This window comes from Hemitrygon akajei, chromosome 4 (assembly GCF_048418815.1).
Source record: "Hemitrygon akajei chromosome 4, sHemAka1.3, whole genome shotgun sequence".
Classification (NCBI taxonomy): Eukaryota; Metazoa; Chordata; class Chondrichthyes; order Myliobatiformes; family Dasyatidae; genus Hemitrygon; species Hemitrygon akajei.
Window position 1 is genome coordinate 81,774,778 of NC_133127.1, and position 19,515 is coordinate 81,794,292.

At 40.5% G+C, this 19,515-nt stretch overlaps 1 protein-coding gene across 2 annotated transcripts in view; it reads left to right on the forward strand.

The window, feature by feature from the left end:
* Positions 1–19,515, forward strand: part of otud4 (OTU deubiquitinase 4) — an 80,481-nt gene that overhangs the window by 18,434 nt on the left and 42,532 nt on the right. For both annotated transcript variants that reach the window (XM_073042954.1, XM_073042955.1), the window contains exons 4-5: positions 1,362–1,408; positions 18,220–18,292. In XM_073042954.1, coding sequence (XP_072899055.1) covers positions 1,362–1,408; positions 18,220–18,292 — 120 coding nt within the window. The remainder of the gene's footprint in view (positions 1–1,361; positions 1,409–18,219; positions 18,293–19,515) is intronic.

Here is a 19,515-nt window from a genome sequence, read left to right on the forward strand (position 1 = left end):
GGCACATACATTGTAATTGCCTGCTAACTTATTTTGCAGTTTGTGCACACGAGCACCTTGGCAGCCCTTTACACAATTGTATGCAGAATGATCAAAGATCATTGAGCTGGGTACTCTTTGTCTTTTGTGACCCTGTATTTTTAAACCAACCTTCAGGCCTTTCTGCCATCACTGTTCTGTAACCTGGAGCAGTCTGAGTGCTGGTTTGCCTCACATGGTGGATCCTGACCCCCCTTGACTGGAGGGCCCCGGTTATGTTTTTGTAGCTTATTCTGTCAAACACTATCGAACAGCTTTGAAACTCTGTCCCATCCCTGCAGAATTTTAGCTGTTCAGTGTTTAAGCTACATGGGTTACCTGGGCCTCTGTACCTTCCTCTGTAACTGAAAGACTTTCTCATTGGAAGACCACAGTCAATGCTGATCAGAAATAACATTTCCTCCTCACTGACAATCAATGCCTCAAGGATGTGTGCTTCGCTCACTGCTCTGCTCTCTCTATAGCCTTGATTGAGTGGCTAGGTGCAGCTTAAAGGAGGCATATAGACATGAGATAGATCAAAGTGAATTTATTATCAAAATATGTACACATATGTAACTATATTCCTCATCCCATTCCCTCTTCTTCAATTCCCCACCCTGGCTTCCCTCTTACCTCTTCTGCCCGTGTGCCTGTCACCTCCTCCACCCCTTTCTCCTGTTGGATCTCTGTTTATTTTCTGATCCTTAGGGTTCTTCCGGGAGTCGGAAATGTTGAACAATCGTAAATCCAAGATTTCCGTTTATTTTAGAGTACAAACAAACATACAATACTAAGCAAACTAAATAACATATTGATGCAATTACAAAGAAAACATGCCATTGGCTGTATTTCATTTGGAGTTTGAGGAGATTTGATATGTCACCAAAGATCCTAACAAATTGCCAACAGATGTACCATGGAGGGCTGAAAAAAGTTGCAACCTCAACCAGTTCCATCATGGACCCTGACCTCCAAACTATTGAGAACATCTTTGAAAGGCTGTGACTCAAGAAGACAGCATCCACGATGTAGGGCCCTCCCCATCCAGTTCATGGTCTCTTTTCATTACTACCATCAGCGAGGAAGTACTGGGAACAGACACTCAGATCTTCTGTCTTCCTTGTTGTAACTTATAGTAATTTGTATTACACTGAACTGCTGGCACAAAATAACAAATCTCACAACATATGTTAGTGATAATAAACCTGATTCTCATTAGGATAAGAAAACTGGCACAGTTCCAGTTTGTGGTGCAATTGGCTAAATTGGAATTATATATTCAATGTTATTTAAATGTGACAGTTTTTAAAAAATCTGATTATGTATCTTTGTTATTGCAGGAATGGGTTGGACAAGTAGAAATCAGTGCTCTTTCACTCATGTTCAAGTAAGACCATCATGGATATTTAAGTTACTACTTGGAAAATCATCATTAGAAATAACATTATGCTTTAAAGTACATCATAAAAAATAATGTCTAAACAGAACAAGGACCTGTTTCACTTTTTTTTTAAAAAAAGAGTATCTAATGATGTGATTTATTTTTCACCCTCAAGAGTTGGCTGGATTACTTGTGGAGATTGAAACATCTTCATCTTATTGACCAAGAGAGCTAACATTAATATTATCTTTGTGCTGAATACCAAAAGCCCCTTGAAACATTAGGTTTATATGTAAATAAAAATAAGAAACATATGTTCAACATAGTGGCTGTGTTAGTGGAAATGCTATTTGTCTCATGAACAGGGAAAAGGAAGAATTATTGAACAAATGGTAAAATGTGAAAAGTAGCTTCCAATATGTGTATGCTACAAATTTTAAATATATGGCCAATTCTTCAGTCTGAGATTATTTCTCACTTCTCCAGCTTTTGTATTATGACACATAATTTTATTTGAAATAACTTAAAATGTTTGGCTCTGTAAAATTGCTTACAACACTATTATAGGCAGCTCTAATGACAACCCTTTCAGTCAAATAATGAAACCTTCAGTTTCCAAGGTACTTTATTGAAGTACCAACTTACTACCCTTGCATGTACTGGTGACTTAACGTGCATCATTACATTTAACTTCGATTGCAAAGCTGGGCTAGTATTTGCACACTGATGAACTGGTGAAGCTCACGGCAAGAGGTTTCCCTGACTCCCAGTACCAAATGTAAGCTGTTACTACTTACTAATGGTTGGTCTCTATAATTGTTGCTCCTGCTATCTTCAATCCTTTTATACAATTTCTTCCAAAACCTCTCTTCTTCTGTCCAGTCCGGTTACTACCGTTGCTTTACAAGTATATTTATGGGGTTTACTACTTCCTCCACTCAGCACCAGTCCCATATAGTTGTCGGTCATACAGAAGCTGAAAAGCAGGACCTCTAGGGCAGTAATCTCGGGATTGCTGCCTGTGCCAAGTGCTAACAAGTGCAAGAGTAGCATGATCAGGCGTATTAATGCGTGGCTGAGAGACTGGTGTAGGGGACAGGGTTTCAGGTTCCTGGATCATTGGGGCATCTTCTGGGGAATTTATGACCTGTAACAAAAATGACGGGTAATACCTGAACTCAAAGGGGTCCAATATCCTAGCAGGCAGGTTTAATAGAGCTGTTAGAGAGGGTTTAAACTAATTTGGCAGGGGGTTGGGAACTGGAGTGATGTTGAAATTCAGCTACAGATTGGCAAGTGTGATGTTGTGGCCATCTCTGAAACATGGGTAAAGGATAGCTGCCATTGGGAGCTGAACGTCCAAGGATATACGGTGTATTGGAAAGATGGGTTAGTAGGCAGAGGGGGTGGTGTGGCCCTATGTATAAGAAATAATATCAAATCATTAGAAAGGGATGATATAGGATCAGAGGCTGTAGAGTCTATATGGGTTGAGTTAAGAAACAGCCAGGGTAAAAGGACCCTAATGGCAGTTGTATACAGGCCTCCAAACAGCAGCCGGGATGTGGATTACAAATTAACAGCAGCAGATAGAAAAGGCATGTCAGAAGGGCAATGTCATGATAATCGTTGGGGATTTTAACATGAAAGTGGATTCGGAAAACCAGGACAGTACTGAGAGAATTTGTCGAATGTCTAAGGGATGGCTTTTTAGAACAGCTTCTTGTTAAGCCCACTAGGGGATCGGCTGTGCTGGATTGGGTGCTGTGCGATGATCCAGAGGTGATAAGAGTTTAAGGTTAAGGAAACCTTAGGGGACAGTGAACACAATATGATCGAGTTCACTTTGAAATTTGAGAAGGAGGAACTAAATTCCACTGTGTGAAATTTCAGTGGAAAAAGGGAAATTACAGTGACATGAGAGAGGAACTGGCCAAGGTGTTCTGGAAAGGGACACTAGCAGGAAGGACAGCAGAGCACCAATGGCTGGAGTTTCTGCGAAAAATGAGGGAAATGCAAGACAGATATATTCCAAATAATAAATTTTTGAATGGAAGAAGGACACTACCATAGCTGACAAGTTAAGTCAGAGCCAAAGTAAAAGCAAAAGAGAGGGCATACAACAAAGCCAAAGTCAGTAGAAAGATAGAGGAATGAGAAGCTTTTAAGAACTTGCAGAAGGAAACTAAGAAGGTCAATAGGAAGGAAAAGATGAATTATGAAAGGAAGCTGGTAACTAATATCGAAGATACTAAAAGCTTTTTTTTTAAGTATATAAAGGGTAAAAGAGAGTTGAAGGTAGATATAGGACCAATACAAAATGATTTTGGAGATATTGTAATGAGAGATGCAGAGATGACAGAGGAACTGAATGCATATTTTGCATCAGTCTTTACAGTGGAAGACGTCTGCAGTATACCAGACATTCAAGAGTGTCAGGGAAGTGAAGTTTGTGTAGTGAAAATTACGACTGAGAAGGTGCTTAGGAAACAATGGTCTGAGGGTGGATAAAACTCTTGGACCAGATGGAATGCACCCTTGGGTTCTGAAATAAGTAGCTGGAAAGATTGTGGAGGCATCAACAAAGATCTTTCAAGAATTGATAAATTCTGGCATTGTACTGGATGACTGAAAAATTGCAAATGTTACTCTGCTATTTAAGAAGTGTGGGAGGCAGCAGAAAGGAAACTATAAACCTGTTGGCCTGCCATCAGTGGTTGGGAAGTTGTTGGAATTGATTGTTAGGGATGAGATTACGGTATACCTGGAGGCACATGACAAGATAGGCTAAAACTAGCAAGGTTTCCTGAAAGGAAAACCTTGCCTGACTAACCTACTGCAATTTTTTGAGGAAATTACAAGCAAGGTAGACAAAGGAAATGTGGTAGATATGGTGTAGTTGGATTATCAAAAGGCCTTTGACAAGGTGCCACACATAAGGCTGCTTAGCAAGATAAGAGCCCATGGAATTACAGGGGATTTACTAGCATGGGTGGGGCATTGGCTGAACGGCAGAAAACAGAGAGTGGGAATAAAGGGATCCTATTCTGGCTGGCTGCTGGTTACTAGCCGGGCAGACTATTATTTAGATGGGGACAGAATTCAAAATGCAAAGATGCAAAGGGATTTGGAAGTCCTTGTGTAGGATACCCTCCAGGTTGAGCTAGTGGTGAACAAGGCAAATGCAATGTTGGCATTCAGTTCTAGAGGTATAGAATATAAGAGCATGGATGTGATGCTGAGGCTCTATAAAGCACTCGTGAGACCACACTTGGAGTATGGTGTTCAGTTTTAGGCGCCTTATTTTAGAAAGGATATACTGACATTGGAGAGGGTGCAGAGAAGATTCACGAGAATGGTTCCAGGAATGAAAGGGTTACTGTATGAGGAGCATCTGGCAGCTCTTTGGCTGTATTCCCTAGAGTTCAAGAGAATGTGGGGGAATCTCATAGAAACATTCGTAATGTTAAGTACAAGCCATCAAAATCTGTCTTGAGCTGGGGTTCCCAACCTTTTTTTATGCCATGGACCAATACCATTAAACAAGTGGTCCTTGGACCTCAGTTTGGGAACCCTTGGTCTTGAATTTATTTGGGATAAGGAGGAGCATCCTGACCCTACATCACGTAGAATATTGGAAACCCGGGCTTTACATGATTTGTTCAGAGTGTATGTTTCTAGCTCTGGTTTCCTGGCAGTTTTGCAAAGCCACTTTGTCATCATTGTTTTTTTAAAATTTTTATTAGTTTTTTTTTATACATTTTCTACATAACTACAGATAAAAAAAACCCCCTAGATCGAAATGAAGAACACTGATACAGTGCGAAAATAAACGTACAATAATAATATGATACAAAGAAAGATAATTGAGAAAGCACCCAAATTGAGGACATGTAAAATTAGTATCCTCCCCAAGCCCCGCAACAAAAAAAAACTCCAGACCAACCACAACACAGTATAGGGAATATAAATCAGGACAATCAAACCCCCAAAACTGTAAATACACTTAGCAACAGAAGATATTAATGCCTACTACCAACAAAAAAAGGAGCTGAAAGCAAGGGACCGAAAAAAAAACCCTAGCCAAGAGGAAGGTTATGAAAGTACTCAATAAAAGGTCCCCAGACCTTATGGAACTTTAAATCCGAATTAAGAACTGAATAATGAATTTTTTCAAGGTCTAAGCAGGCCATAATATCGTTAAGCCATTGAGCATGCGTGGGCGGGGCAACATCTCTCCATCTAAGGAGGATTAAACGTCTAGCCAGGAGAGAGGCAAAAGATAATATTCGACACTTAGTCGAACTCAGACGTAAATCTGTCTCGCCCCAGAAACCGAACAAAGCAATTAAAGGGTTAGGTTCTAGGTGGTGATTCAGAATATACGATAACGTTATGAAGACCTCTTTCCAAAATTTCTCCAAGCTAGGACAAAACCAGTACATATGAATGAGAGAGGCCTCGCCCCTTTTACATTTATCACAAAGCGGACTAATGTTAGGGTAAAATCGAGATAATCTAGATTTAGACATATGGGCTCTATGAACAATCTTAAACTGTAAAAGGCAATGGCGAGCACAAAGAGAGGTTGAATTAACCGATTTGAGAATCGAGTCCCAAGTCTCATCAGATAGGGAGGTATTTAGATCGTGCTCCCATGCCATTATAATTTTATCCACAGGGGCACATCATAAGGCTGCTAATTTATCACGAATAAATGATATTAAACCTTTACCTAGTGGATTAATAGAAAGAAATAAGTCCATAACATTTTTCTCAGGCATTTCAGGGAAGTTAGGAATTAAAGGAGTAATAAAGTGTCTAATTTGGAGATATCTAAAAAAATGAGCATTGGGCAGATTGAACTTAGCAGAGAGCTGTTGAAAAGAAGCGAAGCGATTATCAATAAAAAGATCTTCAAAATGTCTAATGCCCTTCCTATACCAAACATGGAGTGCTGAGTCATACGTAGTAGGTAAAAAAAGTGATTATGTAAGATAGGGCTAGAAAGGGAAAAACCATGGAAACCATAAAATTTCCTAAACTGAGCCCATATACGCAGAGTCTGTCTAACAAGAGGATTAACTATTAATCTGGACAAACTACTAGGGAGTACAGAGCCAAGAAGTGCAGAGATAGATAATTCTTTAGTGGAGCTCAACTCCATTGCCGCCCAATTAGGGCACTCGGGTTGGCCATGGAAAAAAGACCAAAAGGTAACACAGCGTATATTGGCTGCCCAATAGTATAAACGAAAGTTAGGTAAAGCCATGCCACCCTCTTTTTTAGATTTTTGGAGATAAGCTTTATTAATTCTAGAGCGCTTGTTCTTCCACAGATATGACAAAATAATAGAGTCTAAGGAATCAAAAAAAGATTTAGGAATGAAAATTGGGATTGATTGAAATAAATATAAAAGTTTAGGGAGAACATACATTTTAACAACATTAATAACGACCTACCAAAGACATAGAAAGAGGTGACCATTGTAACAGACTCTGTTTAATAGTATATGAAAGATTGGCAAAATTTTGACGAAAGAGATCTTTAAACTTCCTTGTAACTGTAATCCCAAGATAAGTAAATTGATTATGAACTACTTTAAAAGGGAGATCACTAAATGTTAATTCTTGTGCTTCTTTATTAATTGGGAAAAGTTTGCTCTTATGTAGATTGAGTTTATATCCAGAGAGCTGGCTAAACTGGTCAAGAAGTGAAAACATTGGAGGTAAGGGTGTAGACGGATTTGAGAGAAAAAGTAATAAGTCATCAGCATAAAGAGAAACTTTATGCTCAACACCCCCTCTCCAAATCCCAGTCAGTTCAGGACAATTTCGAAATGCTATTGCCAAAGGTTCTATAGCCAAATCAAAGAGAAAGGGACTTAAAGGGCATCCCTGATGGGTGCCACTTTTGAGGTTAAATAACTGGGATTTCTGAAAATTAGTTAAAACAGAGGCAGTAGGACACAAATGCAGCAATTTGATCCAAGAGATAAAACTTTGACCGAAGTCAAATTTTTCTAAAACTGCAAAAAGGTAGTTCCACTGTATACGATCAAATGCTTTCTCCACATCGAGGGAAATAACACATTCAGGAATCCCAGTTGAAGGTGAATATAAAATGTTAAATAAGCGCCGCATGTTAAAAAAAGGGAGACAGTTTTTAATAAATCCAGTTTGATCATCAGAAATAATAGAGGGAATAACAGTTTCTAATCTATAAGCCAAAACTTTGGCCAAGATTTTAACATCAACATTAAGCAAAGAGATCGGCCTATACGAGGAACACTCTGTTGGGTCTTTACCCTTTTTTAATAAAAGAATAATAGATGCCTCATTAAAAGAGGGTGGCAATTTACCGTAATTAAACGAGTCAGATAATACTGAGAGTAACTGAGGAGAGAGAAGTGAAGAGAATGATTTATAAAATTCTACGGGGAACCCATCAGGTCCAGGAGATTTCCCTGAAGACAATGCAGAAATTGCAAAAGATATTTCTTCTGATGATATAGGCGCATTCAGTTTGGCTTTAAAATCAGATGAAAGCGAAGGAATACTCAGATTATTTAAAAAATGATCAACAGAGATATTGTCATTCAAAGATTCAGAGGAATAAAGTCGAGAATAGAAATTTTTAAATGCGTCATTGATTTCTAAGTGATCTGATGTAAAGTCTCCATTCCCCTTCCGGATCTTTGTAATATGTTGTTTGGCTTTGGAACGCCTCAGCTGATTGGCTAGAAATTTACCAGATTTGTCGCCATGGATATAAAAGCGACTCTTATTTTCAAGAAGTTGGCGTTCGACAGGTTGAGTAGACAGAAGATTAAATTTAGTTTGAAGTTCTGCACGCTTCTTGTATAGTTGAGGATTCTAGTTTGAGCATACAGTTGATCCAAATCTTTGATCTGATTAATGAGGTCTAATCGATCTGCACAGGACTTTCTATTAAGATTTGCTGTATAGGAGATTATTTGGCCCCTCAAATATGCTTTCATGGCATCCCAGACAGTCAGGGATGACATTTCAGGTGATGTATTGGTGTTAAAATAAAAGGTTATCTGATCCTTAATAAATTTTAGAAAATCATCATCCGATAATAAAGTCGAATCAAACCGCCAGTGTTTATTCCTCTGAGGGAGACCAGGAAAATTTAAAGACAGAGTGATTGGGGCATGGTCAGAAATCAGTATACTCTGATAATCACAAGAATAGACAAATGGAATGAGTTGATTATCGAGTAAGAAGTAGTCAATTCTAGTAAAGGTATGGTGAACATGTGGAAAAAAAAGAATAATCTCTCTCAGTAGGATGGAGGAAACGCCATATATCAGAGATACCATAATTAGAGAGAAACGATTGAATAGCTAAGGCAGATTTAGTAGGTGGTCTAGCAACAGAGGACGATCGATCCAAATTAGGATCTAACCAACAATTGAAATCACCACCCAGTATAAGAGAGTATGAGTTTAAGTCTGGTAGTGAGGAGAAAAAATGTTCAATAAAATTAACATCATCAAAATTGGGGGCATACAGGTTTGCTAGTACAACTTTAGTATTATATAGTTTACCAGAAACAATAATAAAACGGCCATTTGTATCAGATATCTTATTATGGAGTTCAAAAGGAATATTTGAGTTAATAAGGATGGAGACCCCCCCTAGCTTTGGCGGCAAAGGATGAATGAAAATGCTGACCCGCCCACTTTGACAGAAGTCGGGAGTTATCAAAACAACGAATATGAGTTTCTTGAAGGAAAGCAATGTCAACTTTGAGTTGTTTAATATGTGAGAAGACCTTCCTTCTTTTAACAGGGTGATTCAATCCCTTTACATTCCAGCTCACAAATTTAAGTGTATTAACCATTATCAATTGTTAGTGCGTAGAAGGCAGCAGGCATATAAAAAATCAAGCAGTACAGTAACAGTCTGGGAGCAAAAATGTAAACATAGATTCGTAGAATCAAAACAGAAACATGTCCTGAGTAACAAAGGAAAGCAAAGGAAACAGTGAGTAGTGTTGGAACTGGAGAATCCACCCCATCCTCGCAACCCAAAACTAGACGGCTACCAAAAAAAGCAGCTAGCTCTACCAAAAAAATTAACCCAAGTACGACTTCCAGTTCTGTGTCGTTAACAACAGTTCCGTATAAATACTATAGCAAATGGTAACTAGTTTATGCACTAGAAAACATAATAACAAATAGGAACAACTTCAGCAGAAGTATAAGACTTAATACAAAGAAAATCAAAAGAAAACCAAAACTAACCTACCCACGAAAAATTATAGAAGATCAAAAGAAAAAAAAGGGGAGGGAGAAAAGAGGGAAATTATAGATTCGAAGAGAGTACTTATCAACCATTTACAGGAAAAAAAAAGGCAAAACTTAAACTATGAATCAACCAACAGGGAGGCCTTCAATAAAAACTCCAAACCTCCAAAACAAGTTAAAGTCAATTGTAGATCTCTATAGATAAAGTTATACAAGAATAAAGTAGATTACACAAGTACAATCTAAATGTCCGTAGGGAAACATTAAACTTGGATTATCTATTTAGAAAAAACGCACCAGGTCCAGGGAGAGATTGTCTACAGCCCTTAGAGTTTCAATAGATATTGTCTGACTTATTCAAGTACAGTCTGAGTCCAGAAAAAATAGCTTTACTACGAGAGGTACTTATCCGCCATTTTAGAAGGTCAGACCGGGTTCCTAAGAAGACGGGATGGCCGGAAGACTTCCAACAAATGCCTCAGCATCCTTCACTGATTTAAACCACTTATATTCTCCAGTTGTAAGCGTAATTCGAAGGTCGGTTATGTTCCAAAGGGAGGGTCTGAGACCACGATCAAAAAGCACTTTCATTACACCTTTAAACTCAGCACGCATCTTCAGAACCTGGGGGGCAAAATCCTCCACAAAACGAATGACTGTATTTTGAAAAGCAAAAGTACCTCTGCGGCATGCCTCCATAATCAAACGGTTTTTCACCTGGTATTGATGAAAGCACAAAATTACCGGCCGTGGGCGGGAACCCAGAATTGCACGGGGAACGTAGATCCTGTGTGCCCTTTCAAGCTCAGGTGGAGTCGGGAGAAATTCTTTCCCAAAAATCTCACAGAGAAAGTCGGAAATAAATTTCACGGGTGAGCCCTGTTCGGTGGCCTCTGGCAAACCAAGAATTCGTAGATTACAACGTCTGCTCCGGTTTTCAAGATCCACCATTTTGGAAAAAAGTTTACAATTCTGCTGCTCTAGGCTGGAGCAGAGGGTTTCCAGATATTGGACACGGCGTTTTAAATCTTCAGAAGTTGAGTCGATGCGAGATAAATATTCAGCATGTTCGTCCACTCTAGCATTGATCCGATCCAATTTGACATCCAGCTGGTTGAAAGTAGTTCTAAATTCCTTTAAAATATCTTGTCGATGCTGTTCCAAAGCAGCGAAAATGTCAGCCGGCAAATCCGTAGAAGTTTCCTTTTTCTCGGTTTTAGTACTTTTGTTGGACATTATAAGATAGATGTGTTCGCAGGCAAGTAAAAGAAACCTAATAAAATACCTAAGGTTTAAGAATGGAGACATATAGTGCAAAGGTAGGGAGAATGACGGAGCAAAAGTTCGGAGCAGCTAAACAGTCGCCATCTTACCGGAAGTCGGGTCATCATTGTTTTTCCAGCCCAGTCAGATCACTTTAATCCCTAATCTACATTCATCCGTTTATTATTTCACAAAATGTAAGCATCACTGACACTTAGCATTTATGGCCCCTCACCTTCCTTGTCTTTGATTTGCAGAGTGGTACTGTGTCAAATTCTTAAAGTGCTCTGGTCCCTCTGAACTACTTCTCAGTGTTATTACCGTAATTGGGTAGTATCAGGATTTGGGCATAGCATTGATGGAGGTATATTTTCAGATCAGGGTGCTTTAAGTGTGCATGCTGCAGCCAATAGTAGACGAAGCAGATTTATAGAATGGTATCAATCAAGTGGGCTTCATTTGTCTTTGATGGAGTTGAGCTCTGATAATGGAGCTACATTCAGCAAGGGAAATGGAGATTATCACATTCCATTCCTGACACACATTTTACTGGTGGAAAGTCTTGGATGAAGTCGGGAAATGAATCGCTTACTATGGCCGACGTTGCCACTGAGCTGCTGTTTCAGTTGTGACACTCTGTGCCTGTTTACTTGAGTTCCTGATCAGCAGAGATCAGGATATTGCTGAGGAGGATTTTGTACTGGTAGTCCTGTTACAAGTCAAAAGTTGCTAGTTAGAGGCTCCTTGTTGGAGCTGATTCTTATTTTGTGCTTGTCCAGCATGTTATTTCATGTCGATTGGTTCTTGCCTGAATGCAGACCAACTTTTTTTTTGAATGTTATAACTTTCTAAGGAGTTATGAATGGAATGGGACATTGTTTACTAAGGATTGCATTCTCATTTCAGAAATGATGGAGGGTAGGTCATTAATGTGGACTGGGTAATTATTAGCTAGACAGGATTTGTTCTGGTTTAGGAATGTACCTGGTAAATGTTCTCTCTATTGAGAAGATACCAGTGTTTTAAACTGTACTGGGCCAGCTGGGCTGGAGGCCTGGATAGTTCTGGAATGCAAGTCTTCAACATTATTGCTGTGATATGATTTGGCTCACCCCCCACTGATTTCCATGTCCAATGCTTTAAAATACCCTGTTGTATGTCATTGAATTTGCAGAGGAGCATCTTCTGCAATGGTGGAGACCTCTGGAAGAAACTGATACAGGTTTTCTACTCAATACTTCTGGCTGAAACTAAAGCATCTGCTAGACTTATCAGCCTCTGGGTGTTTGTAAATGTTTCAGTTTTGTCTTCGTGAACCTTTACTGAGCTGACAGTGAGATGAGAATTCTTGAAACGGGTTTATTCTGTTAGCTGTTAATTGTCCATCATCATTCAAAACCAGCAACACTACAGACCTTTGATTAAGCCCCTAGATTAAGGAATAGCTATGTCCTTTCTATTGCACAAAATTCTGGAGGACACAGGTCAGCCATCATCTGTGGAGAGGAATAAACAGTTGACGTTTTGGCTGATGAAGGTTCTCAGCCCAAAACATTTACTGTTTGTTCCTCTCCATAGATGTGTCTCCGCGTTTTTTTTGTGCATTGCTCTGGATTTCCAGCATCTGCAGAACCTCTAGTGTTTATGCCTTTGTATTATTTGCTGCTTTAGCTCTTTACCACGTTCTTGCATTGCAGTTTCACCAAGTCTTTGCCTCACTTTTAAGCAAGTCCCATGTTGCACCAGGCATGCTCTTCTACACTCATGGAACCAGAGTTACTGTCTTGGTTAGATGTACATGTGAGATGTAAAATTGATCATGAGTTTACAAATTGTGGCTGAATATGTAGTTCAGTGGTTAATGGCCCACAGCTCCCTCTGGATGTCTGCTTTTGAGTGAGTACGTTTGTTCTGATTCTATCCACAGTTTGGTGATGCATAACATCTCCAACAAAATGTTAAAAAGGAAATTGCGTACACTTGTGCTACCTCATGGATAATCTACAAGAGGTAGAAGATGAGATCAAGTATCTTTGTCCTATTTATTGATTTGTTCAGCGCATGCTGCAGATCTGGTTTGACTGCTTTGTTCTTCAGGATAGAGCCAGCTCATTCAGTAGTGCTGTCACACTTAATGACAGCCACTTGATTTGCACCATGTTCTACTTTTTACTTTCTTTGTGTTTCTTACACCAAGTGGGAATGTTGATTTGTCAGCTCAGCAAAGACATTAGATACTAATCAGTGCCTAGATCAATACTGTATGGTCTGTCTGTTTATTATCGCTGTGTCTTTACACAACAGTTTTGATGCAGCTGAATGGATTATGAGGTTATTTTGGTGTATTTGAGGTTGTGTGGGTAGACTGGTTAAGGGCAGAAATTTCTTTCGAAAAGCAGATAGGTTTTTAATGATAATTGAACAGTTTCTTGTACATCACAGTTTAGACTAATATTGAAAAAAAATTCTGATTATTTAATTGTAATTAAGTTCTTCATATCTGTGGTGGAATTTGAACTTGTGTTTGGATTGTTTATTCAGGCCTCTGGGTTACATTTCCATTTATTTTTTTATTGTATACTGTACAGAATAGGCCCTTTGAGCTGATTCACCCATCAACCCCTGACTTAACCCTAGCCTAATCATGGAACTATTTAAAATGTTCCATTTACTAACTGGTGCATCTTTGGACTGTGGAAAGAAACAGGAACACCCTGAGAAAACCCAAGCTTTCCATGGGGAGGACATACAGGATCCTTACAGATGATGTCACAGTCAAACTCCAATGTCTCAAGCTGTAATAGTGTCATGCTAACTGCTGTACTACTGTGGCAACCTTGTATAACCCCACGTGGCATTGTTGTTTATTTTTTTTTGTGTATACAAATAAATGATCCCAGATATTTTTGAAAAGAGTATTTTAAAAAAAATATTGCATTTGTTGCTTGCAACAGTGGTGGGGAGATTAAAATGATATTTCTGTGAACATCCAGAGTAATCCTGGTAGGCCATCAACCCTCGTGACCTCACATAAAGGCCGAGGTTCTAATAAGATGTGAGGGACATGTGGAGCAGCTTTCTCATTACAGTGTGGACGAAGGTGAAATATAGGTTTGCTGAACGCTAATTCAAAACAAAGACATAAACTTTAACATTCAGAACATAAATTTTAAGTTGGACATTAAAGGCCAGTTTTAGATATTTTAAATTCTGAACTATTGGGAACTTCTCGGGGTAGTGAGGGCATTTTTAAAGAGGGGCTGAATTCTTTCAAATTGACATCTTTGATATAATGCAATCTATAGAACTCAATGTTTTTAGACTTGTCTTTGTTTTGACCAACATACTGCATTAGTATGTTTAGGGTTTACTGAGTGATGATGGAGAGGGCTGGCTATGCTGGCACCTAGTATTGTCCGTTTTTAAATGGCAGGCAAGGATTTTAGTTTAGTAAACATCTCCCACGTTCAATTAATAAAAATCACTTGTACCCTATATAACATTTGGAGGAATAACAGTTTTTCTGTTTAGAGTTTCTTTCCAGTTTACTTATTCCTTCAGTGTTAGAATTGGGGCAAAAATATTATTTTTCATTTTTGTATCAAATTAATACTTCAGTGTATTGGGTGTGTGATATTGCAGTCACTTATAGAGGGCTATCAGCATGAAAATTGAATGCCACCTTGAATGTCAGAAATTGAAATTCCTTCTTTCCTGTTATTTGCAAAGGTGCAGTCAGATGACATTCTTTGTACTCAGCGTGTGTTTTTCGGTTTATTAGGCCACTTTATTCAGATTCCTCCTATTCTGAACCGTAAACATCGATCACAAGTCGAAATCCTTCAGAGGTGCATCCACTTCCATTTGACCAGTACCTCGTTGGAACAGAATTTGGTGGTGCTTCAAAAATGTTGTCATTTCTTAGTGTGAGCAAAGGTTTATTTTGGGGAACACTCGCATAAGCCTCCTTTGAACCCCACCAATGATTTTCTGACTGCTGAGGTTTCATCAGCATTCGGTATGAGTAATTTGTCCCCTGCCCATGATCTTTGAGACCTTCGATCTAAATTGGTGTTGTGGGGCTGCCAGAAAGCAAGGGAAGAATAAAGTGTACATATTCAATTATTTACATAAATGCAGAGAAGTCTGCAGGTGCTGGAAATCCAAAGCAACACACACAAAATGCTGGAGGAACTCAGCAGGCTAGGGACATTTATGGAAATGTATAAGCAGTCGAGCTTTTGGGCTGCAGCCCTTCTTTGGGACTGGTGGGGATGTGCCAGAATAGAAAAGTGGGGTGGGGGGGGGGGGGGGGGGTTCAGAATAATCCCTGCACACGGCCAAGTGCTGCAGCTGCCCAGACACCATATCTCTCTCACCTCCATTCAGGGCCCCAGCCAGTCTCTCCAGGTATTGCAGCATTTTGCTTGTGTGCCTACTGTATCCAGTGCTCCGGGTGCAGCTTCCTCTACATTGGTGAGGCCTGTTGTAAATTGGGGGACTGCATCGTCGAGCACCTCCGCTCTTTCTGCCAGAAGTGGAACTTCCCGGTGGCCAAACATTTTAATTCCAACTCCCATTCCCATTCTGACATGTCAGTCTATGGCGTCCTCTTGTGCCAAGGTGAGGTCTCCCTTGGTGGAGTAGCAACACCCTGTATTCTGTCTGGGTAGCCTCCAACCTGTGATGGGATGAATATCGATTACTCCTGGCAAAAAATCCCCCTCTATTCTCCACTCTGACCTTTTACCTCGTCTCACTTGCTTATCACTCCCCTTCCCCCCGTCCACTCTTCCTTCCCTTTCTCCTATGGTCTACTCTCATCTCCTCTCAGATTCAATCTTCTCCAGCCCTTGACCTTTCCCACCCACCTGGCTTCACCTATCGCTTTCTAGCTATCCTCCTTCCCCTCCTCCCACCTTTTTATTCTGGTGTCTTTCCCCCTTCCTTCTCAGTCCTGAAGAATGGTCTTGGCCTGAAACCATTCTGTAGATGCTTCCTGAATTGCTGAGTTCCTCCAGCATTTTGGCTGTGTGTTGCTTGCAGTTCTCCATCTCCCTCTGGTGCTTCCCCTCCCCCCCTCCCCCCCCCCCCAATCTTTCTCCTGAGGCCTCCCATCCCATGATCCTTTCCCTTCTCCAGCTCTGTATCACTTTTGCCAATCACCTTTCCAGCTCTTAGCTTCATCCCACCCCCTCCTGTCTTCTATCATTTTGCATTTCCCCCTCCCCCCAATACTTTCAAATCTCTTACTATCTTTCCTTTCGGTTAGTCCTGACGAAGGGTCTCGGCCCGAAACGTCGACAGCGCTTCTCCTTATAGATGCTGCCTGGCCTGCTGTGTTCCATCAGCATTTTGTGTGTGTTGTTTAAGTATTTCTTGTTGGTTTTATTAATGTTTTAATGATTTAATCATTTTTGATCTCAAATGTTTCTGGATGGCACAGAAATATGCAACAAGGAAACTTTCACGAGGAAATCTGCAGATGCTGGAAATTCAAACAACACACACAAAATGCTGGTGGAACACAGCAGGCCAGGCAGCATCTATTGGGAGAAGCACTGTCCACGTTAGACCTGATGGAGGGTCTCGGCCCGAAACGTCGACAGTGCTTCTCCTTATCGATGCTGCCTGGCCTGCTGTGTTCCATCAGCATTTTGTGTGTGTAACAAGGAAATTTTGCCAACTTAACAAAACTGAGTGCAGGGATTTTGTTGTCTGCCGAAGGCTACCAGAGGTGTTTCTTGGGTAGTGCTTGACTTGTTTTACCACATTAGCCTGCCAGGTGCTCAGGGCTTTTTTGGCACTGATGGCTATGAGGCTGAGCTACATCTCCTCTTGGGACAATGAGGATGGTCTTCAGGATGTGGCGAAAGTGAGACTGTGGATTTGGGAACCAGGAGTATGTTGTGGCAGTGGGTACCACTCAGGAAAATTCAGGCCGTTGTTTCGGTGAACAAGTAACTTAGCTGTAAATGCAACTAGATGATACTGTCTTTCATTGCACTCTCTAATAAACCTTGTAGAGGTGATTTAGGAAATTGGGTTTCTTTTGTTATGTGGTGATGACATTCAGTATGTATAATTGAAGTTCCATTGTGCAGGTGAAATTGCGTGCTTTTTTAGTTCATACTTGACTGCATTTTCAGATGTTTTGGATCAAGTTTCTGCTGGAGTCCTCCCTGCCCCCCCCCCCCCCCCCCCACCTCATCTCTTTACCTCTCTACAGTGCTGCTCAAATGGATACTTGAAGGCTGGCCTGGTGCTTGAAGGACCTACTTCAGTGTTCTGCCTGTCAAACATAGACAACACCTTTGGTCTCTTTCCTCAAGCCTCCATGTATTAAAAAAATAACTGATTACTGTTTTCTGAAATAACTTGCATTATCTTACCTGAGTAAACGTACTGAGTATTCTATTCAATTGGGGAGGGGTTGATGACTGTATTTTACAGAATTCCCTGGTGGAAGTCTGTAGGTTTGATTAAAAGTGAAGGATGTGCAGTCGAAGTGAAAGTATGTACCCGCACTTTGAGTTATAATTAGATTATCTAGAATAACCTTCTTACAACAAGACCATTATTTTAATTCTCTCAGTATTGGCAGGTTGATAATCCTGGGGGTGGGGGGAGAAAACTTTGCTGTCATATGTATTGGGATGTGCGCCAGAGTAATTTAGGCTCACAGCTTTGCAGATTTTGTTGTATGAGTGTGCTTGCATTGCATCCTGTAAATGGCTCTGACAGATGATTTGGATTGAGACAGCATAATAGACATATGCTGAATCCTACTCCGACGTGTCCTCCAAGGGGCAATTTTTCTTCCAGAATCAATGCCCTGTCCATTTTCCTCCCATTCATCATTTCTCAGAAAGCCACTGAGACTTCTGCTATGCTAATATTAATGATTTTACACAACAACTTCAGAATATTTGCTTTGGGAATATCATTCAGTTTTTCAAATGACTATTCTAAGTCATATTTGGCTGAAGCTTGTCTTGCCAAATTGTAATTCATATGCAGCAGTTTACCACTGACAAGATTTTTAATGCTGGTTCTTGGATCTGAATATCTGATGTTATATTGTGTCCTAGTTGGCTAACTTGCTGCAATTCAAGAAGCAGTTTTAGGGGTTTCAAGTTCATTTAACTGTTTGTATCGTACCTGAAGCAATTAGGGCAGTGATGGCAATTGCCTGTCGAGTTGTGTAGAAAGACAGAATGCAGCAGTGGTTCATTGATTGGTCCAGACATTTAACTTGTATTTTTTTTCAACTTCTCAGGCGGGATTTTATAATTTACCAGGAACCAAATAGACCTCCTGCCCATGTTACTGAAAATGGTTTTCCTGACACGGTAAGTTAAAACATCATTTAAAGTGACTTTAAAAAAAAAAAGTATAACAGAGCCATTGCATAAGGCATCTTGAATTGTGAAGCCTCAAGGTTGAGACATTGAAACAGATGAAGTATTCGTTTATCCTTGTTAACCTTTAAGGACATATAATACAGTGGTCCCTAACCACCGGGTGGCGAGGAAACGATACGATTTGTCCATATGAAACGATATGAGTCATTCCCTGTCATGCCCACTGTTGAACTTGAACACACGTGAGGTGATAAGTCACCTAAACGCAGTGATACCCTCGCACCAGGGATTACTGGTTGGCCTTGCGCGGCTGGCGGGAAGTGCAGTTGGTACTGGCCTGGAGCGCGGACAGATGGGCGCCGCCTCTAAAAGCTACCTCGCTGCGATCTACTGAAAGTCATCCCTCGAGCCAAACTTCTGTCAGCCAATAGATCCTACCTACCTACAAGGGGGGGCGGGCGCGCGCCCTGTCGCACTCCTCCTCGCTCTCCGGACTGTGACTGCCGCGGCTCCGGCCTGGGGACCTCCGGCCCTTACCTTGTCCTTTCACCCCACCCACGACCAGCCGCACCTGGCCTGACGGCGGGCGGGCGGGAGGCTAGAATTTGGGCCTGGAGGCTGTCGAATGAGGCAATGAAAACTGCTTCAGCACCTTAAGTCCAAGCGCCCTGCACTTAAAGACAAACCTGTTGAGTTTTTTGAGCTGAAAAGATGTGAGCAAGTGGGACAGAAGCAAGTGCTAAGAGCCACGACAACTAAATTGGAGTATAGACTGGACAAAAGGAACCTGCTTTGAGTATTGCTCTCTCCCATCACCCCTTGTTGGGACCATCTTTTTGCAGGGAAACAAGCCCAGGGCTCCCACCGATTCAGCGATATTGGTGTGTTGCAATGATTTTATATTGTCATACGAGGAAAATATGCGCAGTGTGTTTAATATTAAATTTGCCAGATGAACCCTTTTAGAAATGAATTTGAGTGTATTAGCCACTTATAATTGTCTTATCACCTATATTCCGGTCGTGATTAACACCCCCCACCGTCGGCTGGTCTGCAAGAATATTGTCAATATTAAATTGGTCCGCGGTGCAAAAAAGGTTGGTGAACCCCTGATATAATATAAAGAACGGTAAGTAAGTTCATCACAGTGTCTTACTAAATAGTTACTACTCGGTTATCATTATCGAAACACAAACAGATGCTGGAAATCC